At 43.8% G+C, this 22,886-nt stretch overlaps 1 protein-coding gene across 15 annotated transcripts in view; it reads right to left on the reverse strand.

Moving 5' to 3' along the window:
* The window catches only part of MTSS1 (MTSS I-BAR domain containing 1), a 124,502-nt gene that overhangs the window by 29,574 nt on the left and 72,042 nt on the right, over nucleotides 1-22,886 (reverse strand). For all 15 annotated transcript variants that reach the window (XM_036379083.2, XM_036379078.2, XM_036379072.2 and 12 more), the window contains exons 4-6: nucleotides 3,754-3,838; nucleotides 2,251-2,342; nucleotides 490-564 (exon numbers count right to left, since the gene is read on the reverse strand). In XM_036379083.2, the coding sequence (XP_036234976.1) occupies nucleotides 490-564; nucleotides 2,251-2,342; nucleotides 3,754-3,838 (252 nt within the window). The remainder of the gene's footprint in view (nucleotides 1-489; nucleotides 565-2,250; nucleotides 2,343-3,753; nucleotides 3,839-22,886) is intronic.

The following is a 22,886-nucleotide window of genomic DNA, read 5'->3' on the forward strand; positions in this document are numbered from 1 at the left end:
ATGCCACTGTCTCAGTCTGATCAATAAAGTAAGGTTTAGGAGATTACAGGCTGCTAAAAAAAAAAAAAGAAAAAAGAGGAAAAGTGCCAGAAAGGAAGAACAGCGAGAAACATTAATAGTTAGGGAACATTTACATAATGGCTTTTTTTATATGATTCCAAAAGAGTCTAGAAAATTTTACAGGTATCTGCACAAGTCATGTTAAGGGTGTCAGTGTTCCTAAAAAGAAAAAGTTAGCAGTAAGGGATCTATTTTAAAACATGATTGACTTTGCATAAACAGTTTTAAGGCTTTTGTATAAGAACATTAGACAGCAGCTTCAGAACATGATTTAAATGACACACAGTAATTGTATCCTGGTACCCAAGTAGGTACCAGGAATACATTAGAGGGGCAGGATTATTACAGTAAAAAGTTCCATCACTGTTCAATCTCTGTCAATGAGCACAGCTCAGAAGGCTGTAAACAGTACAGTAGGAAGCAAGTTACCTTTCTTTGCTTTCTTCTGTAGCTTCAGTGTATCAGATGACTTCTTTTTGATCTCTTGGCGGGCTTTTTTGTATTCTAAAAAACACACACAATCTCTATTATCAATATAATCAATGCCAAAATGAATGTTTTTCACAGAAAAGGCTACATTTAAAGACATTAGACTACAAACTTTTTGAGAACAGCTACCATTAAACAAAGCAGCTTAGAACTCACATTTTGTAAAGCCTATACATTTGGCTAAATGTAACATGTTAGGGTGTGAGCACATTCACATACCAAAATCTTTTGCAAATAAACAAAGCCTTTACAGAAATAACAACTGAGAACACAGTACAAAATTAGAGTGCTTTTCATTTCATCCACTCTCAGGAATGGAAAACAGAGATGACAGGTTTCTCGAAACATCTGTGTGCAAAAAACAGCAATCCAGAAATGGCAAGGCAGAGAATATCCTGTGATCCCTCTCCAGCATGAGAGTCAGGCAGAGGAAGAGGTTGCTAAAACTCTGCCCAAGGAAGGGTCACATTGCCAGCTCCTTCTGATGAAGTGGAGCATACTGCACTTGTCCTCATTTTCAGATGAGCTGTACGTTCCAGGAGGATTAAAATCCCAGAACAAAATATTCAACCTCTAGTGCAGGAACACTAAAGGTACCACATATGAAAACTGATACTTAAAAAAAAAAAGAAGATACAAGGCACGTATGCATGTATATACATGTACACGTACACTTTAACAAAGGAGATCAGTGTTAGTACTCTTCTGTAGATGGAAAAACAGAAGCAGATTCATGGCAGGCACAAGAACTGTACTGAGGCCAGATGCACTCCCAACACCCAAGTCTGCCCACTAAACTCTAAATCTCACTGCCACTTTGGCCTGGGTCACCCCTTCTGGCAATGACCCCATGTAATTCCTCTCTCCTGCTCACTACATGCTTAGCACTCTGCAGCACAAGGCAGGAAGTTTTTCAAGAGCTGCTGATTCAACTGCTTCTCTTTGACCCCATAAGGAAATCCTCTTTTGGAGGTCAAGCCCACTCCCTCCTATCAGTTTTCATGGTGCTGCTGCTTCTTTCAGACATAACAAAAGTCTAAAATTTTCAAGGGTCAGTCAGTGGTGAACTGCAACCTGCTTTCAGCACCTGTGTTAGAGGGCCAGCATTCCCAGTACAAAGGCATCTACCAACGTGTGCTTGCTGTGCAAGACTTGGCTGCCTGCAGCTCAGTCCCCCTGGAAAGCCTCTGGAGCCATCATCAGCCCTGCAGCCCAGGGCACCCCATGTCCCACAGCAGAGCTCTCCTGCTCCACAGGAGCACTCTCTGTATGGCATCAGGTACAAAATAACAATGCTCAGTGCTCTACAGGGCTGCGCACTCTCTGGGGATGCTCTGGCTGAGGCATAACATGATCTTACAAGCTGCTTTTAACAACACCCCAGGGCTTTGCAGGGATACATGTGGCATCTCCAATCCTCAGCTCATACAGGGAGAGTGGGCTAACAGAGTAAAACCCAATTACTGCTTATCAGTCTAGGAAAACAACCCACCCCCGGGGTCCAGCAAACTAAACCTTCAAAATGCATACAGCAAGGGTTAAATTTTTGTTAGGCACTTTGGGAGAGGAGTGTTTCAGAAGAGAAAAACTGCTATACATATTTAAGCATGTCATTCAGTTCTCCAGTACAAACATGAAAAGAGGAAGCAAAACTGATATTACAATCTTACTCCTATTAAAGAATTCTTCCTCTGTAACTACCTTTTGCATGGTCTTTATCCAGCTGATTGGCCACTTTCTTCCACTCTTCCATCTGTTCTTGAAGTGGGTTTATCAGACAGTCAATTAAAGCACTAATTTTGTTGAAAAAACACAAAGAGCAATCAAATCCTGCAGATGCCCTTATTCTTACAGAGAGAGCCAAGGTCAATACTGGAGTATTTTTACTTTTTGCTGTGACAGCTACCAGTGTCACAATGTAAATATCAGAACATAAAAATGTTTACACTAGAGAAAGCAAAAGAAAAAAATAGATTAAAAAAAAAATCAAAAATCCACATCACAAGATAACCAGAATTACAAAAGCTCCAGACAGAGAGGAACAGAGAATAAAGCAGAGGAGTGACCCGAAACAGTTCAGAGTAAACAGATCCTACTCAGCTGTCACACAATTCAAATGGAAACTCAGGAGACCAGAAAGGTTCATGCAGCCATGGAGATTATAAACTGAAATAGCATATGTATATACACAAGAAGACAGAGCAGCTGTACAAAAGAACAATATCTTGCCCACTGATGTGCCTCACCTCACACTGGTGGAGTCCAGCACTAGTAATGTTCCACTAATTAATGAGACTGGGATCAAACCATTTAAACAGCTAACTGTGGTAACTGGAAACTAAAATTGTCTCCTCATGGCCAATTTCATAAATAACTTTATTTTAAAGTAATCACAGCATAATCATAGAATGTCTTGGATTGGAAGGGACCTCAAAGGTCATCTGGTTCCAACCACTCTGCCATGCTCAAGGACACTTTCCACTAGACCACGGCTGCTTATACCATCCAACCTGGCTTTGAACACTTTCAATGATTGGGGAAAAAGGGAAAAACATAGCAGGTCATCAGGTAAATGGTGAAATATCATTTTTGTTCACCTATGGTCATGCATCATTTTTAAGTCTGGTTAAAAAAGGCACATATGCAAACTACTACTAACTACTGAAGTAGGTTGTTTTTGTACAGCCCAGGTTGCACATGAGTTACTGCTCTCACATTACCTCTGCAGTCTAAATTCAACTGCAAAAACAGGATGAGAGAATTTGCATTTCCTATACTGCTCTGCTGAAGGTTTTTCTCTTGGCCATAAGCTATCTGGGCTCTGCAGTAAGCTGAGGAAGCAGCACAACACTTGCTGCTGCTGCTTGTTTAAAACCCAGTGACAAAGCCTAAAGTCCTGACACAAAGGCAGGTCAGTTGGTCACATCAGCAGCCGCCTGCTCAGCACTGAGCAACCAGGACTGACAGTGGGAATCTGCAGCATTCAGAGGTGATTTGAGGTGAACTGGCCCAGCCCCGAAAATGTGCAGTGAAACCCAGCATGTTCACAGCACCTAATGTGCTGCAGGGAGAAAACAATTGCTGCTCTCAGGGACATGGGCAGAGGTCATTTGAGAAGCCAATGCTGACGAACAGCTTTAGATGCTCCCCAGCAGCACATGAAAGAGGAACCTCCAGTGCTGGGCCAGGTATGGAGCCACTCACCTTGAGAACTGCCTGAGTTTGGACTCTATACTTCTGTGCCTCATACACATCCTGGTGAGAGCAGACCCAATCTCTCTGGTACCACCTGAAAAACAAAAACCAAAAGGCAGGTGAGACCCCTGATGAGATTCCTGCCTGTGGTGTAGAGGCATAACAACCAGGAGGGGGGTGCCAAGTCTTCCAGAGCAATTGTAAAACAGATTAATAATATGTGTATAATCAACTAGGCTATTAACAGGGCAGATCTCAGTGGTATCTGCCACCTCTGGAAGAGATTAATTCCTGTTCACCTAGAGACCAGAACCAAGCAACCAAACACAATTAAAACACAGATCTTCCAGGCCCCTTCTGTGCCATGAGCCTCAAGCCTGCAGCACAAGACTTGAAAGAAAAGGGTTTGAGATGTCAAAACCCAAGTAGCACAGCTGTCAAGGGAGTGGGCATCTGTGAACAAATTATTTCCACATTTTAAAAATAGACCTAGGGGATTCGATGCAATTTTCCCGTCCCCGGATTCTTTAGACCCGGCGCCTCAGAGGGGTCGGGCGGCCGCAGAGCCCGGCCCGGGCCCCGCCGCGATCCCGGCATGGCCAGCAGGTGGCGCCCTTGGCCGCCGGGCGGGACCAAACCCCGCGGGCCGAGGGCTCCGCCCGCTCCCGCCGAGCCTTCCCTGCTTCCGACAGAGCCCAGCACAGCCTTCCCTGCTCCCAGCACAGCCCAGCACAGCCCTTCCCTGTTCCCAGCACAGCCTTCCCTGCTTCCGACAGAGCCCAGCACAGCCCTTCCCTGTTCCCAGCACAGCCCAGCACAGCCCAGCACAGCCCTTCCCTGTTCCCAGCACAGCCTTCCCTGCTCCCGACAGAGCCCAGCACAGCCTTCCCTGCTCCCGACACAGCCCAGCACAGCCTTCCCTGCTCCCAGCACAGCCTTCCCTGCTCCCGACACAGCCCTTCCCTGCTCCTGCCGAGCTTTCTCCGCTCCCAACAGAGCCTTCCCTGCTCCCAGCTCATCCCTTCCCTGCTCCCAGCACAGCCCTTCCCTCCCCTCTGCCACCGGCCACACCGGCCCCGAGCAGCCCATTCCATCTCCACAGAACTTTGTTTTGGTTAGTGCCAGTTTTGGTACTTGCTTAGTTCCCATTTGCACGTCAAATCTACTATTTCAGAATACAAACATCAGCCTTCTAACGAACTGTTTCCCAGCTGTAGTACCCTCTGGAATAGTGAATGTATCAGCATCTATTTAGAAGTCTTATTTTATTATTAAAATAATCTTAGACTTGTATCATGGAGCAAAATCTTTGCTAGGCCTTAAAAACAGTATTGCTCAAGTTAAACAAAAATCTTCCTGAGAAACTTTAACATTTTTGATAATTTTGAATTTTTTAAACATGGAATCGAGTCACCATCTTCCTGCATTCTTGCAGAATTAAATTCTGTGCCCACAAAATGGCTCTGGAACAAAGACACTAAATAACTGGAACAAATTGTGGCTCTTTGGTATTGTTCAAAAAGATAAACACAAAGTCCTTTGTCACTTGCCTGATTAATCATGTTTTTATAATGAGCTTTTGAAATAATATTATTTGGTAACATCAAAGAGCTGTAGCCTCGTTGCACACAGGTGGGAAAAGCACACAGACTCCAGGCTGGATCTATACCCAGCTCTTCCAGTGATGCTGCACTTGCACAAGCTGAAACAGACTCCAGAAACTCAAAAAGCAACTCAGAACAAAAGCAAAGATGGGGAGAGGTGTATCAGAGAGAAAGCAAGTGGAGAAAGGGGACAGTATACACAAAGAGTGGATTTCTGTCCCAAAACATGGGCATTTTTCTCTGGATCCACTGCCAAATAAACGTAATTTTATTTCAGAGGCTAATGTGGTACACAACTGCAATGGCAGAGAAGAAGAAATGAACCAAAAATTTCCTTGGCTACCAGCACTGAGTTTAAGCAATAGGTAGGTTTTTAAGGTTGAGAACTCACTGAATACTGGAATATTAAGGACCATCAATGGTTAAGTGACACTGCTTCCCTAAGTCTGTTATATGAAAAAAAGAAGGGTCGTATCATAACAATAAAAAGGAAACTGTGTGTTTAGGGAGACTAGGAAACAAGGGTCAGTTATTATTAACATTAAATTCTAAGGTAACAGAATTTTAACTGAAACACAATCAACCAAAGTATAAATATATCCCCTCAACACATGTACAGCTGGATGGGCAATGTCAGAACAGCAAAACAAAGTTCAGAGTTAAAAAAAAACAAAACCAACAAAACATACAACAAAATAAATTAAGCCTGGAATAAGAGGTTTTTCCATGGAAAAAAACCAAACACAACTGGTTGGTGATGAGTGGGCTACTGGTTCTTCCCACCTTTTGAAACTTCATGTTATCCATAAGTGTTTACAAGAACATCAAACAATGAGGTGTTAATTTTATTCTGTGAATGAAAACTACTCTAATGAAGTGAAGGTGAAAGGAAAAGAAATGGTTTTGAAAAATCTTTGATGTCAATTCTGGAAACAAGGTGCTGCTGAAGATGGGTTGAGGATTCTGCTTGGGAAGAAGAATGAGGGGGGCTGTTAAGAAGTTTGGGAGAGCTGAGCCAGCTCTGCTTGGTCAGCAGGGACCCAGGGAGGTGGTCAGGGCTGGCAAGGGTCACCAGACTGAACAAAGGACAGTGCCAGCCCATCTTGTCCCACACCTGAATCCCACCACTCCTCCTCAATGACTGACTCCAACAGCACTGGAGTTAAAAAGAGCTTTACTTCCTTGTTCTCAATTATATTAACTGTCAAGGATACAAATGCTTCCCGAGAAAGTAAAAAAAAAAATTAAATACAAGCCTCTCACCACCCCTTGATTTATTGAGCTGGAGGACCATGGCCATCACCAATGCATTCAGCTGTTCTTCCAGGAACACCCACAGTGCAAAGGGCTCATCTCAGCTTTCAGCAGGCTGTTGTAGGGCTGGTTCCCACAGCAGAACTGCACTGATGCTCCTGCCTCCAAAGGTCTGGGATCAGCTGGCTACACAAACTGGCAGAGGGAACCATTTTATACCACTGCAGTGGTTTGAAAATATCCAAATGTAACAAGGGATGGTAATTTGGATTTGTTTCTTTTATCCAATATCAGCTGGAGTGAATAAGACTCATCTATGCTTTATATAAATTACAGTTTGATGAGTAGTTCACTCACAGCCAGAGCAGGCAGCCAAGATGTGCACTCTGCACACAGGGATGGGCCCTACAAGCAGCATTAATGTGTGTGCAAGTCCTGGTACTGGCTATGCACCAGAGCAATCAAAGTCTAGGAACAAGGTTATTGCACTGGGCAATGCCACAGTCACACAACACCTGCTTCACCTTCCAAATTAATTTAAGGTTTATCTTTTCAAAACCTGCTCCATAAGTGACCAATTGCCTACTGACTCAAGGAACCATGAGCCAGGCAGACAGATGCAGTGGAGATGATAACTTCTTTTTCAGTGCTGCCAAGCCCCAGATGTGGTGGCAAAAAGAGCATCTGGCAGAGAAGTGTGTCAGGAACACACCAAATGCACTGTCCATCTCCACTCATAAGCAGGTCCCTGGAAGAAAATCAGGACATCCTCCAGCAGCTGTGATTTCCCAAACAGAAATACTGAGGCCACACTAGCAAACCTTTTACCAAACCATCAATATGTTGGGTGGGTAACATGGGCTCCATTCACTGCCCTGCAGCTCTGCAAGTCAAACTGCTCTGCCTTGGGCTCTCAGTTTATAAAATGAGGCCGTGAATCATCTGCTCCTCTGACATACTATAATAATTCATCCAGTAAGGCAAACAATGCCTGGGAACAGTGTAAAGTAATACTTGGAAACCGGAGATGAGAGCTGTATTCATCAGAATTCCCACTCAGAGAAAGTGGCTTAACAAAATGCTCCTGTCAAATTTGATTAGAAAGTGGGTGATAGCATCAGCCTTACTTCTCATAAGTAAAAGGCAATTCTGCAAGGCAAAACGTGCCTTCACTCTCACCTTCCCTGCTTTTCCCTTTCCAGCCTAAGCCTGTAAAAGACCACAAAGTTTTTTCATGTGAGATAATTAAACAAAAATCTGTGGACCACAACACTACAATGAGTCTACTCTGAAGGGCATAAATGGATTTCTTTCGATGCTTGATTGTCATTCAACATCACAGAGAGACAACAGGGAGAGATTGTAGGAAAGAGACTCAATTGTTTTGTGGGAGTCATTATGTTTGTATTTAATCATGATCATATATCAAGGAAATGATTATTTGCTGAAATGTGCAGCTGTACAACTGCATGGCCTCTATATACTCCAAACAACTGGCTACAATCAACCTCTTATCTTCCTCTTCTCACTTCACTCGTGAGCAATTCCAGCAGCCTCAGAAGATGCTGCCTTTCAGGAAGTGCCTTTGAGGTTCCAACTTACTAATGAGCTCACCTTTATCTTCAAGGCCATACTCCAAATGTGTCAGCTACTTCCCTCTTTCCCAAAAGGGAGAGAATAATGAAAAATGGCTGTAATATTTTTGTAATTTCCAAGTTATCAGAAGAGGCTTCCATTTCTGAGTAAAGATTAAAGCAGAAGCAGAATGGAGGCTGGATTATTAAATGCAGTTCTGAACATGGAGGCTATGACAAATGACTAACAGTAGGACATTTTAAGCTAATGGCCATTTACCCAACCCTTATCCAAACTCACGCTGCTAGAAGAGCAAGCAGTTTCTACCACTGATTACATGGGGCACAGACCTTGATCTTGCTGAACTTTTTATACAGATGCTTCCATGAAACTCAAGGATGATGGGATCAGTTCCAGGGTGTTACAGCAAACAGAGAAAAAAGGACAGCTTTTGCTTAAAACTGACAAGCACAGGTATTACTACTGGGATAGAAAGCTGAAAGTGGAGCTATGGCAGCTCTCTGTGTTCAGGATGTCAACAGTCTCCAGGTAAGGCTTCAAGTTGGAAAAACACATCAAAAACTGCAGACAGACAGATGTTGTTCAGCATCCACAAGGCAGGAAAATAAAACAGGACACCCTTATTCCTACAGCTGTGAGCCCTTCTGAGCAGCCCTTGGTAAAGTCTCTCAAAGCTGCTGCTCAAAGTGAGAAAAAAAAATCCTGATGCTTTTAAAAAAAATTAATTTAGATATCTCTCAGTGAAGACTGGATCAACAAATGCAGATTCAAGGTCAAACTCACCTATGAATTTTAGATTACCAAATTTAATAAAACAGCTCTGGCAGGCCACTGTTATATACTGCACCTCTGCAGTTGTCATTGCAAAGGAACAGATTGCTTGCAATGTTTGGTCAATGCCCTTTTGGGCAAATTACTTGGAAAACATATTTACAGAGGCCTGCTATGAAGTTCTCCATCACATTTGCCAGAGCCCCACACAATCCAGCTGAGAGGAAAATGCAGGAGGGGATGGCTTATTTTCTCATTTGCAGAAGAAACTAGCATTTGTTCATGGATGGGACTAGCAGGATCTCAAACTGCATTGTCATTGACCTTAGATGACAAAGGAGTTGAGAAGAGTGGCAGTGGCAGCTAGTTAAAGCAGCAAAGAAGCCAAAGGAACAGGAAACCTGAGCCACCCCTAGCCCACAGCCTGCCCTGGTGACCACCAGCTTTCAGAAGTCCTTGTAACAGGCTATGACCAGGCTGTGACCATGTTCCAGTCACTTTGTTAAAGAATATGCAAGAAAGCTCTTGTGACTTCTTCTGAGCTTGCTTATTCCTTCAGTGAGCAACATTTTTGCTTACTTTAGCTGTTCCAGCTTAGCACTGGGCAAAATCCTCACCCCATGGGAGCCAGCACAAGCCCTGCCATTACAGAAGCAGGGTCAGAAGTTCACCCATGCACACAGAGGTCAGTGCACAGTCCATCCAGCACATAAACATGGTCATGAACCAGCCCTGCTATAATTTCTGGACACTTTGGCTTTAGTCAGCCTTCAGTGCATGCAAAGCTCACCCGTGGCCCTCTGCTTTGAAAGAGGATGTCACACACAAAGGTGGACAGAAGTGCTTTGGCAAGGTTTAAGTTATCCTAGGATGCATCAGTTCAATTTCTGAGAAAGTAAGTCTGTCATTGATTCACTAACTTGTAAGGAGACACAAAATGCATCACTGAACCATGACATCCTGTCAGAGAGCAGAAGTCCAGGCAGAAGTGTTTCCCAGGAACAAAATGCTCAAGTTTGAGGTGTTTGTGTCAGGAGTGCAGGCTGGCTTGCTCCCTCCTCCTCTCCCTTTCACAAACGGTGTTGCCACACAGACAGAATTTTGCTTCTGGTGATTTCTTGCAAGAATTAATATCCATCCCTCCTAACAGGTGCCTGTTGTTCATTTCTATGAACCTAGAATTCTGCATCAACTTTTTAATCCCACAAAACCAAGCTGCAATTACAACCCGATTTGTTTAAAAGAGCAAATGCCACAACAGTGTTTTCCATTATTTACATTTTTTTCTTTAGAACACAAATAGTTTCAGTACTGAAAACATACAGGGTCTGCTAAACTTCTGTACTCACAATCAAGCTGTCCACTAATATTGCCCATACCTTTTCCCCATTTGTTTTCAGATTTATAGAGAGATGTATTTCCAGGAACAGTCTATGCATAGCTCAGTAAACCTTACAGTCTTAATCTGAGCAGATGCAACTGCTTTGCTCCAGCTGCTACACCCATCAATGGCTCAAGGAAAGCAGGTGACACGAGTCACCAAGCTGGTGTTCTCAGTGAAAACCAGAACAGGCTAAGACAAAGAACTCTGTAAGGAAAACAATTGCTGAAGCTGAAGAACACAAGCCAAGCCTGTGTGCTAATGTGGAGTAACCCCTCACCTGTGCAGAACCCCAAGGCTGAGCTGCCAGCCAAAGGGCAGGGAAAGGCAGCTCCAGCAGCCAGGAACACTCTGCACTGAGGACCACACTGCACTGCATGCTCCAGATGGTGCAAAGATGGAGATCTGGTTCAGGCTATTTAGAGAGCCAGACCCATTGATCTCCATACCTCCATGAATCTGGCTCTAAATGAACACTTAATGTCAGCCCAACGTGTGAAGAAGGCAGGAACTCAAGATACTTCTGCTCTTTTGAAGTTCAGCTCTTCATTGTGCCTGGGCCCAGCGATGAACTGCGATGCAATCTGATTAGAGTAGAGCAATATTCAGTGAGGGGAAGGGATAATACACTTACAGCAAATGGCTTGGAACACCAACTGCAATTCCACTGCACACATGGCAAAACACACACTGCTTATTTTGAACTGACAACTCCCACAGAGGCTCTAAAAAGCCTACAAGGTCTTTCTCCCCTTTATGTTTAGTTACTGGCCTCACAAACACCTCTGGCCTCAAAAGCCCCTTAACTCAGGTCTCCCAACCACCTGTGCTGCTGATCCCAATCCAGCAAGGATTTCAGCTACCACCAAATGGCTGCTGCTCTGAAGCACAAGATCAAGCACCGCCAGGACAAGCAGGTGCAAAAAGCAGAAGAAAAGTTTATTTTTAAATCCAAGTCAGCAGATCTAACAGCAAGCAGATCTGCAAAATAAGGCAGTGCTATTTTTACATGCTGTCACTTCTTCCAGCAGAGCACACTTCCTTAGTGAACTGAGGAAAAGATCATGAGGGTACAAAGGGAGGTAAAAATCATTCAAACCACCTTAAGAAATTATCAGTACAAGACATTTTGGAGAATGTCTATTATTTTTCAGTTATTTATACAGAGATAAATCATCATCAAGCCATCAAAAGGCTCAATGCACACTTAAGCATTGAGTGCAACATCTCAGGCCCTGGGTGCAAGGGAAAGCTCTGTCCCTGCCCCAGGTATTCAGGGACATGGTTTCCTCTCCTGGGGCAATCTTGTGCTTTTGCTCAGGGTTAATAATCTCTAACTGCAGCTCATCCATACATGGGGTATGGTGGTGCTTCAAAAGGCCATACATTCTCTTTCTGGTACTTTCTCAAGGCAGCTGCTCTGTGTGTTCTAAAGACCATTTAAAAATCATCTCAAATATATATTGAAATACCCATTATTCAACTTCAACCCCACTGATTTATTTACTATGACTCCAAGCTCATTTCAACATGGCTTGGTAGAAGAGATTAAAACCACTCTGACTTTGCAGATTTCTCCTCTAAACCCCTGGAGACTCTGCAGCAGGCACGTGGAGAACCTGTACACCTCTTTAATCAAGTAGCAGATAGCAAGAGGGTATCAGGAACCCAGGGGACTGGTGTTTAGTTATCCAGATTGCCTCAAAGCTCCTGTTGCCTGGTATAAAGACAGTTGTGCTGTTCATCAGGTCAGCTCTCAAACAGTTAACCAGTTTTGTCCTCACTGATAGGCTGCTTTTATTTTAAATTTGGCTGCATCTCACTTCAGTTTCCTCAGCCTTACTAAAATATAATGAATTTTCACAAAGGCAAAGGAGAATGTCACTGCATGGGTTTGACACCAGCTGGCTGCCTGAGCCTGCAGTACAAAGGAATTTGATACACAACAGTGAACCCAGCTTAAAAAAAAGATATATTCCACCTGTTACAGAAAGTGAAATGAGGACAGCCATCTCCAAGCAGAGAAACTGGAGGTCTTTCTGCTTTTGGCCTGAAACTCAGTAAACACATGTTCTTAAAAACACAGCAAATTCTGAACTTTTGAATTTAGAAAAAGTACATTTTCTCCTTGTAAGCAGCAAGTGAAGTTCACAGAAGGCTGCATGCAGAGGTGAGACATCTTACAAGCACAGGGCTGGGCTCACCAGATCTTTGGCTGCTTTGAATGCACAGATTCACATGCTCTGCAGGCAAACTCCTGTTTATCCCGTGAATCCTTCCAAATAATCTGTGCTGTCAGGCTGCCTTTAAAGTGTGCCTGTTTAAACCATGAAGAGTGCAGCAGGAGAAAAGCTTTGATTCTCTGAGCCACAAAAAGGCACATCTTGCAGAAAAGCTGAAATGAAGCTGCCCTGGTGTACAGCATGACCAGCACAGCGTAGAGCAGACACTCAGCAGCACTGACTGGCACACCAACACCAGGGATGTGCTTATCCCTTGCTGTGAGGGCACAATAACTGCATTGCCTCTGGCAAACAAGCTCTGCTGAACTGCAGTGAACACACCTCGACCCCTGGAACAGCAGATGCACCTGACCTGGCTGGACTTGCCTGCTGTGACCCACACACCAAGTCTGTAAGACCTGGGCAGGAAGGCCAAGCTTTGAAATGTCACTCCATCACCCTTAGTAGTGAGGACAACTGCTTCAGAAAGCCAGGACCTGAATCAATGAGAAAGACTAGAAATCGAAAGGCAGAAAAAAAGCAAAGATTAATTAAGAACAGGGCTTTACAAATCTTCAAATTTAAACCTTGAAAGAGGAGCAGAAGCTATCCTTCTCCATGGCTTTATCCACTCTCTCACTGCAATGCAGATCACCTTTAGAACCCCCTCTCACTGAACAGCCCCTGGGAAGAGGAGCAGGAGGGTATTCACACCTTACACAAACATTTAGAGCACTATTACTATTCTAGCCAAGTCCTGCTCATCTCACAGTCCTTGATGCTCAGACCACCTAGGGCTGGGCAGCTTTGAAGAAGGCTGCAATCCACATCCAGAGTGCTGCTAAGGCTTTAGCAGTAGCATGTAAACCTAAATTAACACTCTTCCTAGGGGATGCCCCTCTCTCCAGAGGAGCGAGTCCCTGCTCCCCTCCAAACACTGAGATAACACTTTTGGTTGTTAGTCCCTCCTTTCAGTATCTCACCAGAGAGACAAGACTGGGAGTGACCTTGGGAGGCTGTCTGGTCTGCTCACTGCCCACTAAAAGCAGGACAAACTTCCATCAGGTTCCTGGGGGCCTGTCCAGTCCGAATTTTGAGTGTCTCTAGGGGTGGAGATTCCTGGGCTTCTTTTCCAGTTGCTGATTAGTGCCACTGTGAAAATTATTTTCTTAACCTAAAATCCAGAGTCCACTGTCCCAGCAGCTCAAATATACAGTTTTCCAAGCAGCCCTGGCACTGCTTTGTCAACACAACACAGCAAATATATGTGGAAAGTGTTTATTTGTTTTATGCAAGTAAAAGCTTTGACATCAAAGGAATGTGAACACCCACCATAAGTACACAAACCAGCATTGTCACAACCCAGTCTATGAAAAAATGAAGTCTGTGGCATTTTGAAAATGACACAAAACCAATTAAAGTTTACCTACAAAAAGCAGCCAGCCCAATTGCTAACTCGCTTCATTTCTTCAGGTTCCTCAAAAAAAGAAAAAATAATGAACAGTGCTTTACAATTAAGTTGATTTCAGCAGAGAAACATTCATCTGGTCATTTGACATCTCTGGTAATGCAGGAAATCCATCTAAACCTCACAACTCCTTACATGCTCTGGTGCTCCCTCATTCTTCTAACAGACCTCATCAGCCTGCACCTCCAGAACAGCTGGCTATTCATTTGGCCATTAAAGACAAGACTAGGTGCCAAATTTGCATGGAGGATTTCTGACCTAGGCTTTAAGCACTGCAATCCACAGGACTAGCACATAAATTACAAGTGTAGATAAAGTGCTCAGAAAGGGTCACCTCCTATTCAGAATTTATGAACTGTGTTCCCCCAGAGACTACCCTGATTTAGCACCATGTAACCCACATGCCAATATTTCACTGTGATATTGCTACATGAAAGGTTTCCCCTTACTTGCATCCTGCTCAGCCATGTGAAGCAGGATCAATTCTACCAGCTCTTCTCCCAAAGACAGTCAGCCTGAGGACAGGTCACTCAGAAATTACACACACAGACGTGCACATAGTCACAGTCTGTCTGAGGAAACCCATTTTTGTGTTACTGTGCTGGACATGCTGAGAGAAGTCTTGGATCACTCAACTCTTGCCATGTGGTCTCAAATACAGTTTGTAATATGAAGAGCCAACAGAGATGACGACATTTTAGTCTGCTAACCAAAGTGAGAGCCCCCAGGTTTTGGAAGCTTTAACTCTTGGGCTTTATTCCCAAATCACCAAGTGTAAGCTTGACTCAAATCCACCTGCTGCTACCAGCGTGGTCAGCTCAGTCCTAGACTGAAAGGCTGAAATCTTGCAAGACAATGGAAAATACAGGCTGGAGTATAAGGATGCAGCTGCTCTGAAAAGGTGTGCAGGGAAAAGGGAGTTACTGAACTGCCTGCCTTCCCCTCATGGCTAGGCAGTAATGCTTTAAGGCACTGACTCATGAGCAGTGTTTTTCAAGACAATGGTGTGTACCCTACCAGAAGTCCACAGGCTCTGCAAAGCCCAGGCAGCAACACAACTGTGTTGAAATCCTTGCAATCAAATGCTCAGCCACAGAGCAAAGCATTTGTCACTTTGTACCCAGCAACCTCCATGTGAGCTGCTCAACAACACTCCTGTGCCTGTATTTAGCATCTGCATTGAGAAGTAATTTATGGTTTTATTTAAGGAGAGCTTCTTGAAGAGGGCAAAGGTGCCTCAAATTGTTTTCCCCAGAGTAAAGTGCATCAGCAGACAGTTCCTGAGGAGCAGCTAACACCTAGTATTAATAACACAATGCTGTTCTGGTTTCTTGACAGTCTCCTGGGCATTGCAGGGTCAACACAAGCCAACACTTTTGCAAATTTAAAGTTGCAGTTAAAAAGAAAGACACATATACTTTTCACATTATTTATAGACTAGACACAACTTGCTCCAGAAAGATAGAAATCTGTTTCTTCTGCTTGTACAAGTACCCACCAACCAACTTAACCATGCTGGACAGCCAAACACTTGTACTGGTAACTAGTTTTGTTACCACAACATGCCAAAGTGAAAAGGAACCTTAATAATGTGACAGAAGCAAGATATAAAATATTTTTTTTTAATGTGCTCGTTTTTCATGTGGTCAACTTCTGCAGTTACACTCTGGTAAGCGTGTTGTATCATCAGTCTTAATGGAGTTCCAATGCAACAGCAGTTTCTGATTTATTCCTCCCCACCCCACATCCTCTTCAGAGTCCATTTCTATTTCAAGCATCAGTACCCAATGCCTGCAACATCTGCAGGTTGCCAAGCCAGTTTAGCTATGGAAAAATGGATACAAACTACTTGCCAACAGAAGAAAATACACTCTGCACTGCAAACTGGCTAGCTTGTGTTTTTTCCATCTATCTATAAATAGGGCAATGCCAACTGCTAATTAAAACAGACAGGTTCAAATGGTGCAATGCTGTAATCACAGTATGACATGTGTAAGTCTCTAAACACGAATTAAAAAATGAGGCTAAAAAGCCCTCCAACCCAAATGCTGTAAATGGATAAGCACACACAGCTTTTTACACTGCATTAAGGAGAACAGAGAGCTGCTGATAGAGGCTTCCCTGCACAGAAGGCACAAGATATGCACCAGGAAGCACAGAAAACACAGACCATGAGATCTGCTGTTCCATGGTACTATAGCCACGCTCTCCTCAGGCTCCTGAGGAGCCCTTGGGCTGCTGGAGTGTCTGGAGTGACGTAAGCTGGCAGAAACTGCAATGCAGCACTTGCACAGGCCACGAGCATCTCTGGATTCCTTTCTGCAGCAGCACTGCCACTCATGCTGAGTGAACTCAAGGGCATGTCATCCACAGAAATCACTGCCACATTCAATCTGTCCAGCTGCAATCCATTTCAGATACAACTGCTTGCTATAAGGCATTAGCCTAGATTTTTGGAACAGTTTGTTTAAAGTAGGTAAAATAAATGATTCAATTAAAAAGGTAGCCCCCAAAGAACTGGTTTTTGAAACGGGAGTAAGGACGGTATAATTGGGTCTTGATGTAAGGAGTATTTCTCTGCTTAAGAAAAAAATCTGGCCAAAGTAGTTAGTCTCATTAATCTGGCATTCCCAACAGGATCAAAAGGCTATGAAAGGAATGGCTTGCAGGTCAGATGATAATAAAAGAAGCAAGAGGTAGCTTAGTTGTCAACCCAGGATAAATCACCAGTACTCACAGGGCATGCATTATTTTCCTGTGTGGAAGATATAGCAAAACCCTATGGAAGTAGAGGTGGGAAGCACTAAAAAATCCTGTGGCAGATTCCTGAATTGTAAACATTAGTAAGAACAGAATCACATTGAAGGAGCTCCAGTAAATCTATTAACAAAGCTTTATACCAGGACTGCTAAAATGCAGGTGAGCTAAGGGGAGATTTAGGCATGAAGCAATTAAAAAATGTATTGAGCTACAAAGAAAGACATGGCAAGTTATCTGCCATGCAAACAAAAGTAAACCTAATACTATTTTAAAGCACTTAAGAGTGTGATTTAAGAGAAAACAGATATAAATCAGCATTAGCAATTACCCATCCAATGACTGCCCCTTACTAGAGGCAGCTCTTGCAAGTCCAATCAGCAGTCACAATGGGCAGGAAGAGGGAGCAGATCCCCATGGACACCTTTTTCTACCTATAACCAAATGTGTGAAGACTCCACTTTAAACTTAAAGTGCATGGAGAACATGGTATGATACAGCTTCCTTTGAAGTTTGACTGCCTTTTGCAAAAGGAAGAATAAACAACATCTACACAAATCAGCTTGCAAAAAAATGGTGAGACTTTTCAGCAGAAGCTGGTTTCCAAGAGGGCACCCCCTTCCTTCAGCCTGTTCCCTGTCTAGAATCATCTCCACAGAGTAACATGGACAGGTGCTCCTCAGCCAAATGTAGCTGTTGACTATTGAAAATGTACCTTTGCTTTAAGGTGTTGTTAACAGAGTTGCACTGGACACATTTCCAAAAATTTCAATGCTATCGGACTTTGTCAGGGTGAAACACTGACCTGTTTCTAAACTGGGTGTACCTCAAATGCTTGAGGCAGGATAAGCACCTACCTCAGTAATCTCTCTGCCAAGGCACACCTCAAGGAAAAAATATTCTGAGACAAGCATGCAAAGATGGGAAGTACAATCTGCTCATTTAAAAATACATCCACCATCAATTTATTCTGCCATCTGTTAGTGAGGTCAAAGGTCAATCCAAAATCTGCACAAGCCAGCAGCCCTCACAAGTGAGGGGCCCTTTTCCCTACAGCCAGCAGCACACCTTTGATGGGCTCAGGACTGAAGCCAGCTCTTTGGCCAAAGTGACGTGGGTCACTTTGAGCAGGGCTGGCCAGGGACAGCTTCAGGCACACTGCAAAGCCAGGCACAGACAGGGATCTCTGGATGTACAGTAGGATGCTGCTATCCACCCTATTCCTTTAGAAGTTTTGGGCCCCTCCTGTCTCTATGTTACATCAGTGTCTCCCAACAGCAGTTCTGCAGCCCTGGAAAAGGCCACTAGGGCATCCAAGGATCCCTCCTAAAATATGAACCACTACAGATGAGGACAACCACTAGAAAGATGGGCACAGAGACAGAAACCAACACAGAGCATCCCTCAACACCTCACCACACGTGAGACCAAGTCCATCTTACCTCACTTCACAAGAATGCTTCACGTGGTTGTTGGCCACCAAGGTATCACAAAATCTTAGGTTGGATAAAACCTCCAAGATCATCAAGTCCAACCTTTGATAAAACATCAACTTGTCAACTAAACCATAGCACTAAATGGCACATCCAGTCATTTCTTGAACATTTCCAGAGATGGAAACTCCTCCACCTTCCTGAGCAGCCTGTACCAATGCTTAACCAACCTTTCAGTGAAGAAAATCTTCCTGATATCCAACCTCAACCTCCCCCGGTAGAGTTTGAGGTAATTTCTCTTGTCCTTTCACTTGTTTGCTGGGAGAAGAAACCAAACCCCACCTGGCTACAGCCACCTTTCAGCCTTTCAGACTTGTAGAGAGCTCTGAAGTCTCCCTGAGCTTCCTCTTCTCCAGACTAAACACTCTCAGCTGTTCCTTTTAGGACTTGTGCCCAGCCCATTCCCCAGCTCTGCTGCCTTTCTCTGGACATGTTCCAGCACCTCAAAGTTCTCCTTGTAGTGAGGGGCCCAAAATTGGATACAGGACTCAAGGTGTGGCCTCACAAGTGCTGAGTACAAGGGGAAAATCACTGTCCTGGTCCATAAACCCAGGTCTGTTTCTGCTGGGCAGCTTTCCAGCCACTCTTCCCCAAGCCTGTAGGATTGCAGGGAGGTGTTGTGACCAAAGTACAAACCCAGAACATCACCTTGTTGAACCTCATACCTGGCTTTGGCCCATTGATTCAGCTTGTCCAGATCGTTCTACAACAAGAACTTGGCAGCTGATAGGAAACATGTTGTCCTGACACCATGCTCTCTCTGGCCCAGTCCAAAGTAAGGCAATGGTCAAGCTTAAAACATTCCATTGGTCTATCAGTTTAGCACAGCCAACACTTCCAAAAGGAAAACCTTCCAGGCTTAAGTCACACACAGTCTTTAATGCAGCCTCTCAAACAGAGTAATTTATAGCAGGATATGCTTCCTGCCATAACACATACATATGCAGAAAATATTATAAACTTCCTTCAAAATCTGTATTTAAATTGGAGTGCTAACACTCTGCTGATGTCACTGGTGATATGCACTGCACTCACTGCTTTTGAAGTGACCTCGAGGTTTAGATGTTTTAGCATGGCTTCCTGTTATTTTATCTATAAGTTTTCCTCCACCACCATCTGAATACTTCTCCAGGAGAGCCACCAAGGCAGACACCACCTGTCCTGGTGACTCACAGCAGTGAACTGGATGTAAGGAGCACGAATCACTTAGAAGAGCCACACCAGCATTTTGATAGAAAAGTGCATCACCTTCATCAGCCTAGAAGGCTCTTTTCCAGCAGAGTATGGGAAGATCCACCAGGCAAAGAGCCACGTCCTCTCTCTACAGAGATTTCCTGACAATGGCTGCTGCACCTGGGAACAACTGCAGGACAGTAATGATTGTTCCATCGAGGTGACACAGTTCCTCTCTGCACTCACACAGACAAGTTAATGGCAGAAGGAAAGTCTCTTCTTTCTCCAGTCCACTAGACAAGGTCTACAGCGCCTTTAGGCAGGACTAAGAAAACTCTGTCTCCTTTAAGATGCTCTTGCCCAATGAACAAAGCACTATTAATTGAAAATACTCAACTTCCCTGGCTGTGGGAATAGGGACATGAGCTCCTGTTTCACTCCTGGAATTCCTTGTGAACAAAATGAACTCCCAAATATCTATGACTTCAAATTGGACCCTGCACAGAACACCAGTGTCATACTGGTGATGTTTTGGGGAAATTTGTGCAGAGCTAATGCAATGTTTTTCACCATGGTCTCTCATAAATGAACGCATAGAGGTCCACAGTGTGAGCCTGAAAGATAAACATTCTGAGTCTCACCTTCAGAACACAGACCTCCAGAGTATCTACTTGATTTCCCCTAGTAACTTCAGGAAGAATGGGGTTGGAGAAGGAAAGGAGGAAAGCAACACTAATACAGCTAGGATTATGACCTTTAAATGTTTAACTAGGAATCTATTCTTTGCAGTCAAGACAAAACAGCAGGTGATTAGCTTCACTATGAGTCACTCCACTCCTGTAGCACCATAATTCAATGAGACATTTTAACAGCCTTCAATTTTGTTTGGGATCTGCTTACTAGAGCCATCATCCCCTAGCTACAATTTTGTTTTGCCTCATGGGCTACACAGGGTCAGTCCAGGTCAGTGCTGGATTGAAGGAGATGCCTCACAGAAAATCCCAGATGCTCCAAGAAATGGGCCTGTTTCCGGAGCAGGCACTGGGGTCTGGGAGAAGGTCTGGAGCTTGGGTCTGGATACAAGCTGCAAACTTCCAGCAAGCTACAAGGGAGAGCCCAACCTCTCTTTCTCACTGATCTCAGGATGCAGGTACTTCACTTGCTCAGGCTGTCCACCATCCTTCAGCTACCTCTGACACACCGTTCTTCACTTTCTGCTGCAGCTGCTGCAAATACACTCTTAAGGAACTCTCTCAAATCTCCAGAAATGGCTTCAGCGTGGCAGTGTATGAACACCTACCCATCCTCACCTTCTGCCTGATCCATTCCTCAGCTGCTGTTATGGTATCAGGAAATTGCTGGAGAAACTAAATAAAAGTTTCCCATGTAATATGTAACACATAACTTCATTGTCTTTCAACCACACCTGGATTTCAGAAGTTATACAGGAAAGGATCTGCAAACTCTAACTTAACTGCCTTTTTGACAGACAAAGCTTTTTCCACTTCTCCAGAGTAGTTTCTTTTTCCCCAACAGCTTGACAAGCAATTCTGAAAACGAAAAACATACATTGCCTCTTCCCCATAGCTGAGTCAGCAACAGCAAATTCCTGAAGCATGCCTGTACCCTGCTGGCCTCTGGACCCCTAGAATTGCTTCACTTTCCCTGAGCACTTGAGTTCACCAAGCCCAGGCACAGCACAGTGTACTCAAGCTGCACTCATGCTTGCAGGACCAGCCCCTGTTTCTGCTCACAGTCCAGAGGGTTACCAAAACACAAATATAAATTAGTGGGCAGAGCACATGTTTCTTTCATCACTCCACTGTCGAACATGCTTACTGAGAACTGAACTACACACAGTGTCTCCTGTTCCAAACCTGCACCATTAGGCACACAGGTCAAGTTTTTACTTTAAAATTACCTTTGGTCACCTGTTACTTGCCATTTCATAAGGCTTAGGAATCTCTTACTGGCTGCAAGCTAATAGGTAAGTGCTTAACCTTACAAAACATTTGGTCATGGGTTTTGATCCAGAAATCCTGGGTTCAAATTCCACTGCTGGGTCTGTTCATTTGGGTTGTACAGTTGCAATAACTAGGAAAAAAACAAATTACAAGCTTTCCCAGAGAGCAATGAAACATTTTTGTTCCACAGCAGGTAGTTTGATCAAAGCCTGTTACTAAATATTTTTACCTCATACCTACCCTGGTTGTATTTTAAAGCCACACTGAATATGATATATTTTTTAATCTAGATCAGACTCACCAAGACACTTATCAGCATATCACTCAGGGGTTTGCAAGAAAAATATCTGTATTGTAAGCTCCAGCATGTATGAACACAGCTTCATTAACATAAACACTTTCATGCCAGTAAAACTGCATTTTTATTAGGCATTGCACTGCTATTCACAGAGGTGTCAAAGCAGGGTTACGGCTTAATGGGCATAATATTACTGTGACACAGGGAAGCCCTAATGAGAGTTTTGCAACACACTATTGCAAAAGGGCTCCAGAACCAGTTATGACAGGAAGATCTATGTCTGAGACATCTATACCTATTTGAATGGGAGATATTTTGTTTTATAGGGGTAAAAAACTAACACTTTGTCCCTGTAACAGAAAGTGAATCAAGATTTAAAAAATCATCTCACACAGCAAGATAAGCTGGCCAAAAAAAAGCAGGTGAAGAGTGAAGTCATGTATCAACCTCATGACTAAAAAGCAAGAAAGATGCAATCTGTTTGGCTTGTACTTAAATCCAAATCCTCATATTTCTTTCTAAGAAGGCCTTGAACCCTGTCTCTTATGTGCCATTATAATCTTGTACCTTGGTTTGCACAGTAACTGTAAGGGTGCAGTATGTAGGCACCACAACCTTTGCTTTCAACTAAAATCACCTTCAGTGCTTAAACCCCTCAACACTCCTACAAGAAAAACCTAGTGAGTTACCCCACACAACCAAAATGCCCAAATACCTGTGACCTGTACAGAGCTGTGAGGCTCTTCTACCTATAAGATTTCATCTCCCCACCAGACAATGGCCAATTCTGAGATGGCATAAATGCCTTCAAAACTTGAACTGGTGACTTAGGAAGCTTTCTGCTGAAAAGAGGCATGCCACAGGCAAATGGAGGTTTAAGGGGGAAAAAGTCTGAATAAAGCATATGTTTGACAGCTAGGCTAGGAGAGGCCCTAAACCTTTCCATTTCAAAAGCAGTGCAACCTCTACAACACATCCATGTCCTAGGAGCGTGGGAGCAGATATATCCATGGCCTGGCAGTCTGGGCTCCACACACTGTAACCTCAGCAGCTCTTGTCTCTGGTGGGTAAAACATAAAACATAAAACTCATCATCAGCCTGAGAACAGGCACAGGTTGTGCTCATGTATGCTCAGCACAGGGGAGATGGTCCTTCCCTCC

This window comes from Molothrus ater, chromosome 1 (assembly GCF_012460135.2).
Source record: "Molothrus ater isolate BHLD 08-10-18 breed brown headed cowbird chromosome 1, BPBGC_Mater_1.1, whole genome shotgun sequence".
NCBI lineage: Eukaryota > Metazoa > Chordata > Aves > Passeriformes > Icteridae > Molothrus > Molothrus ater.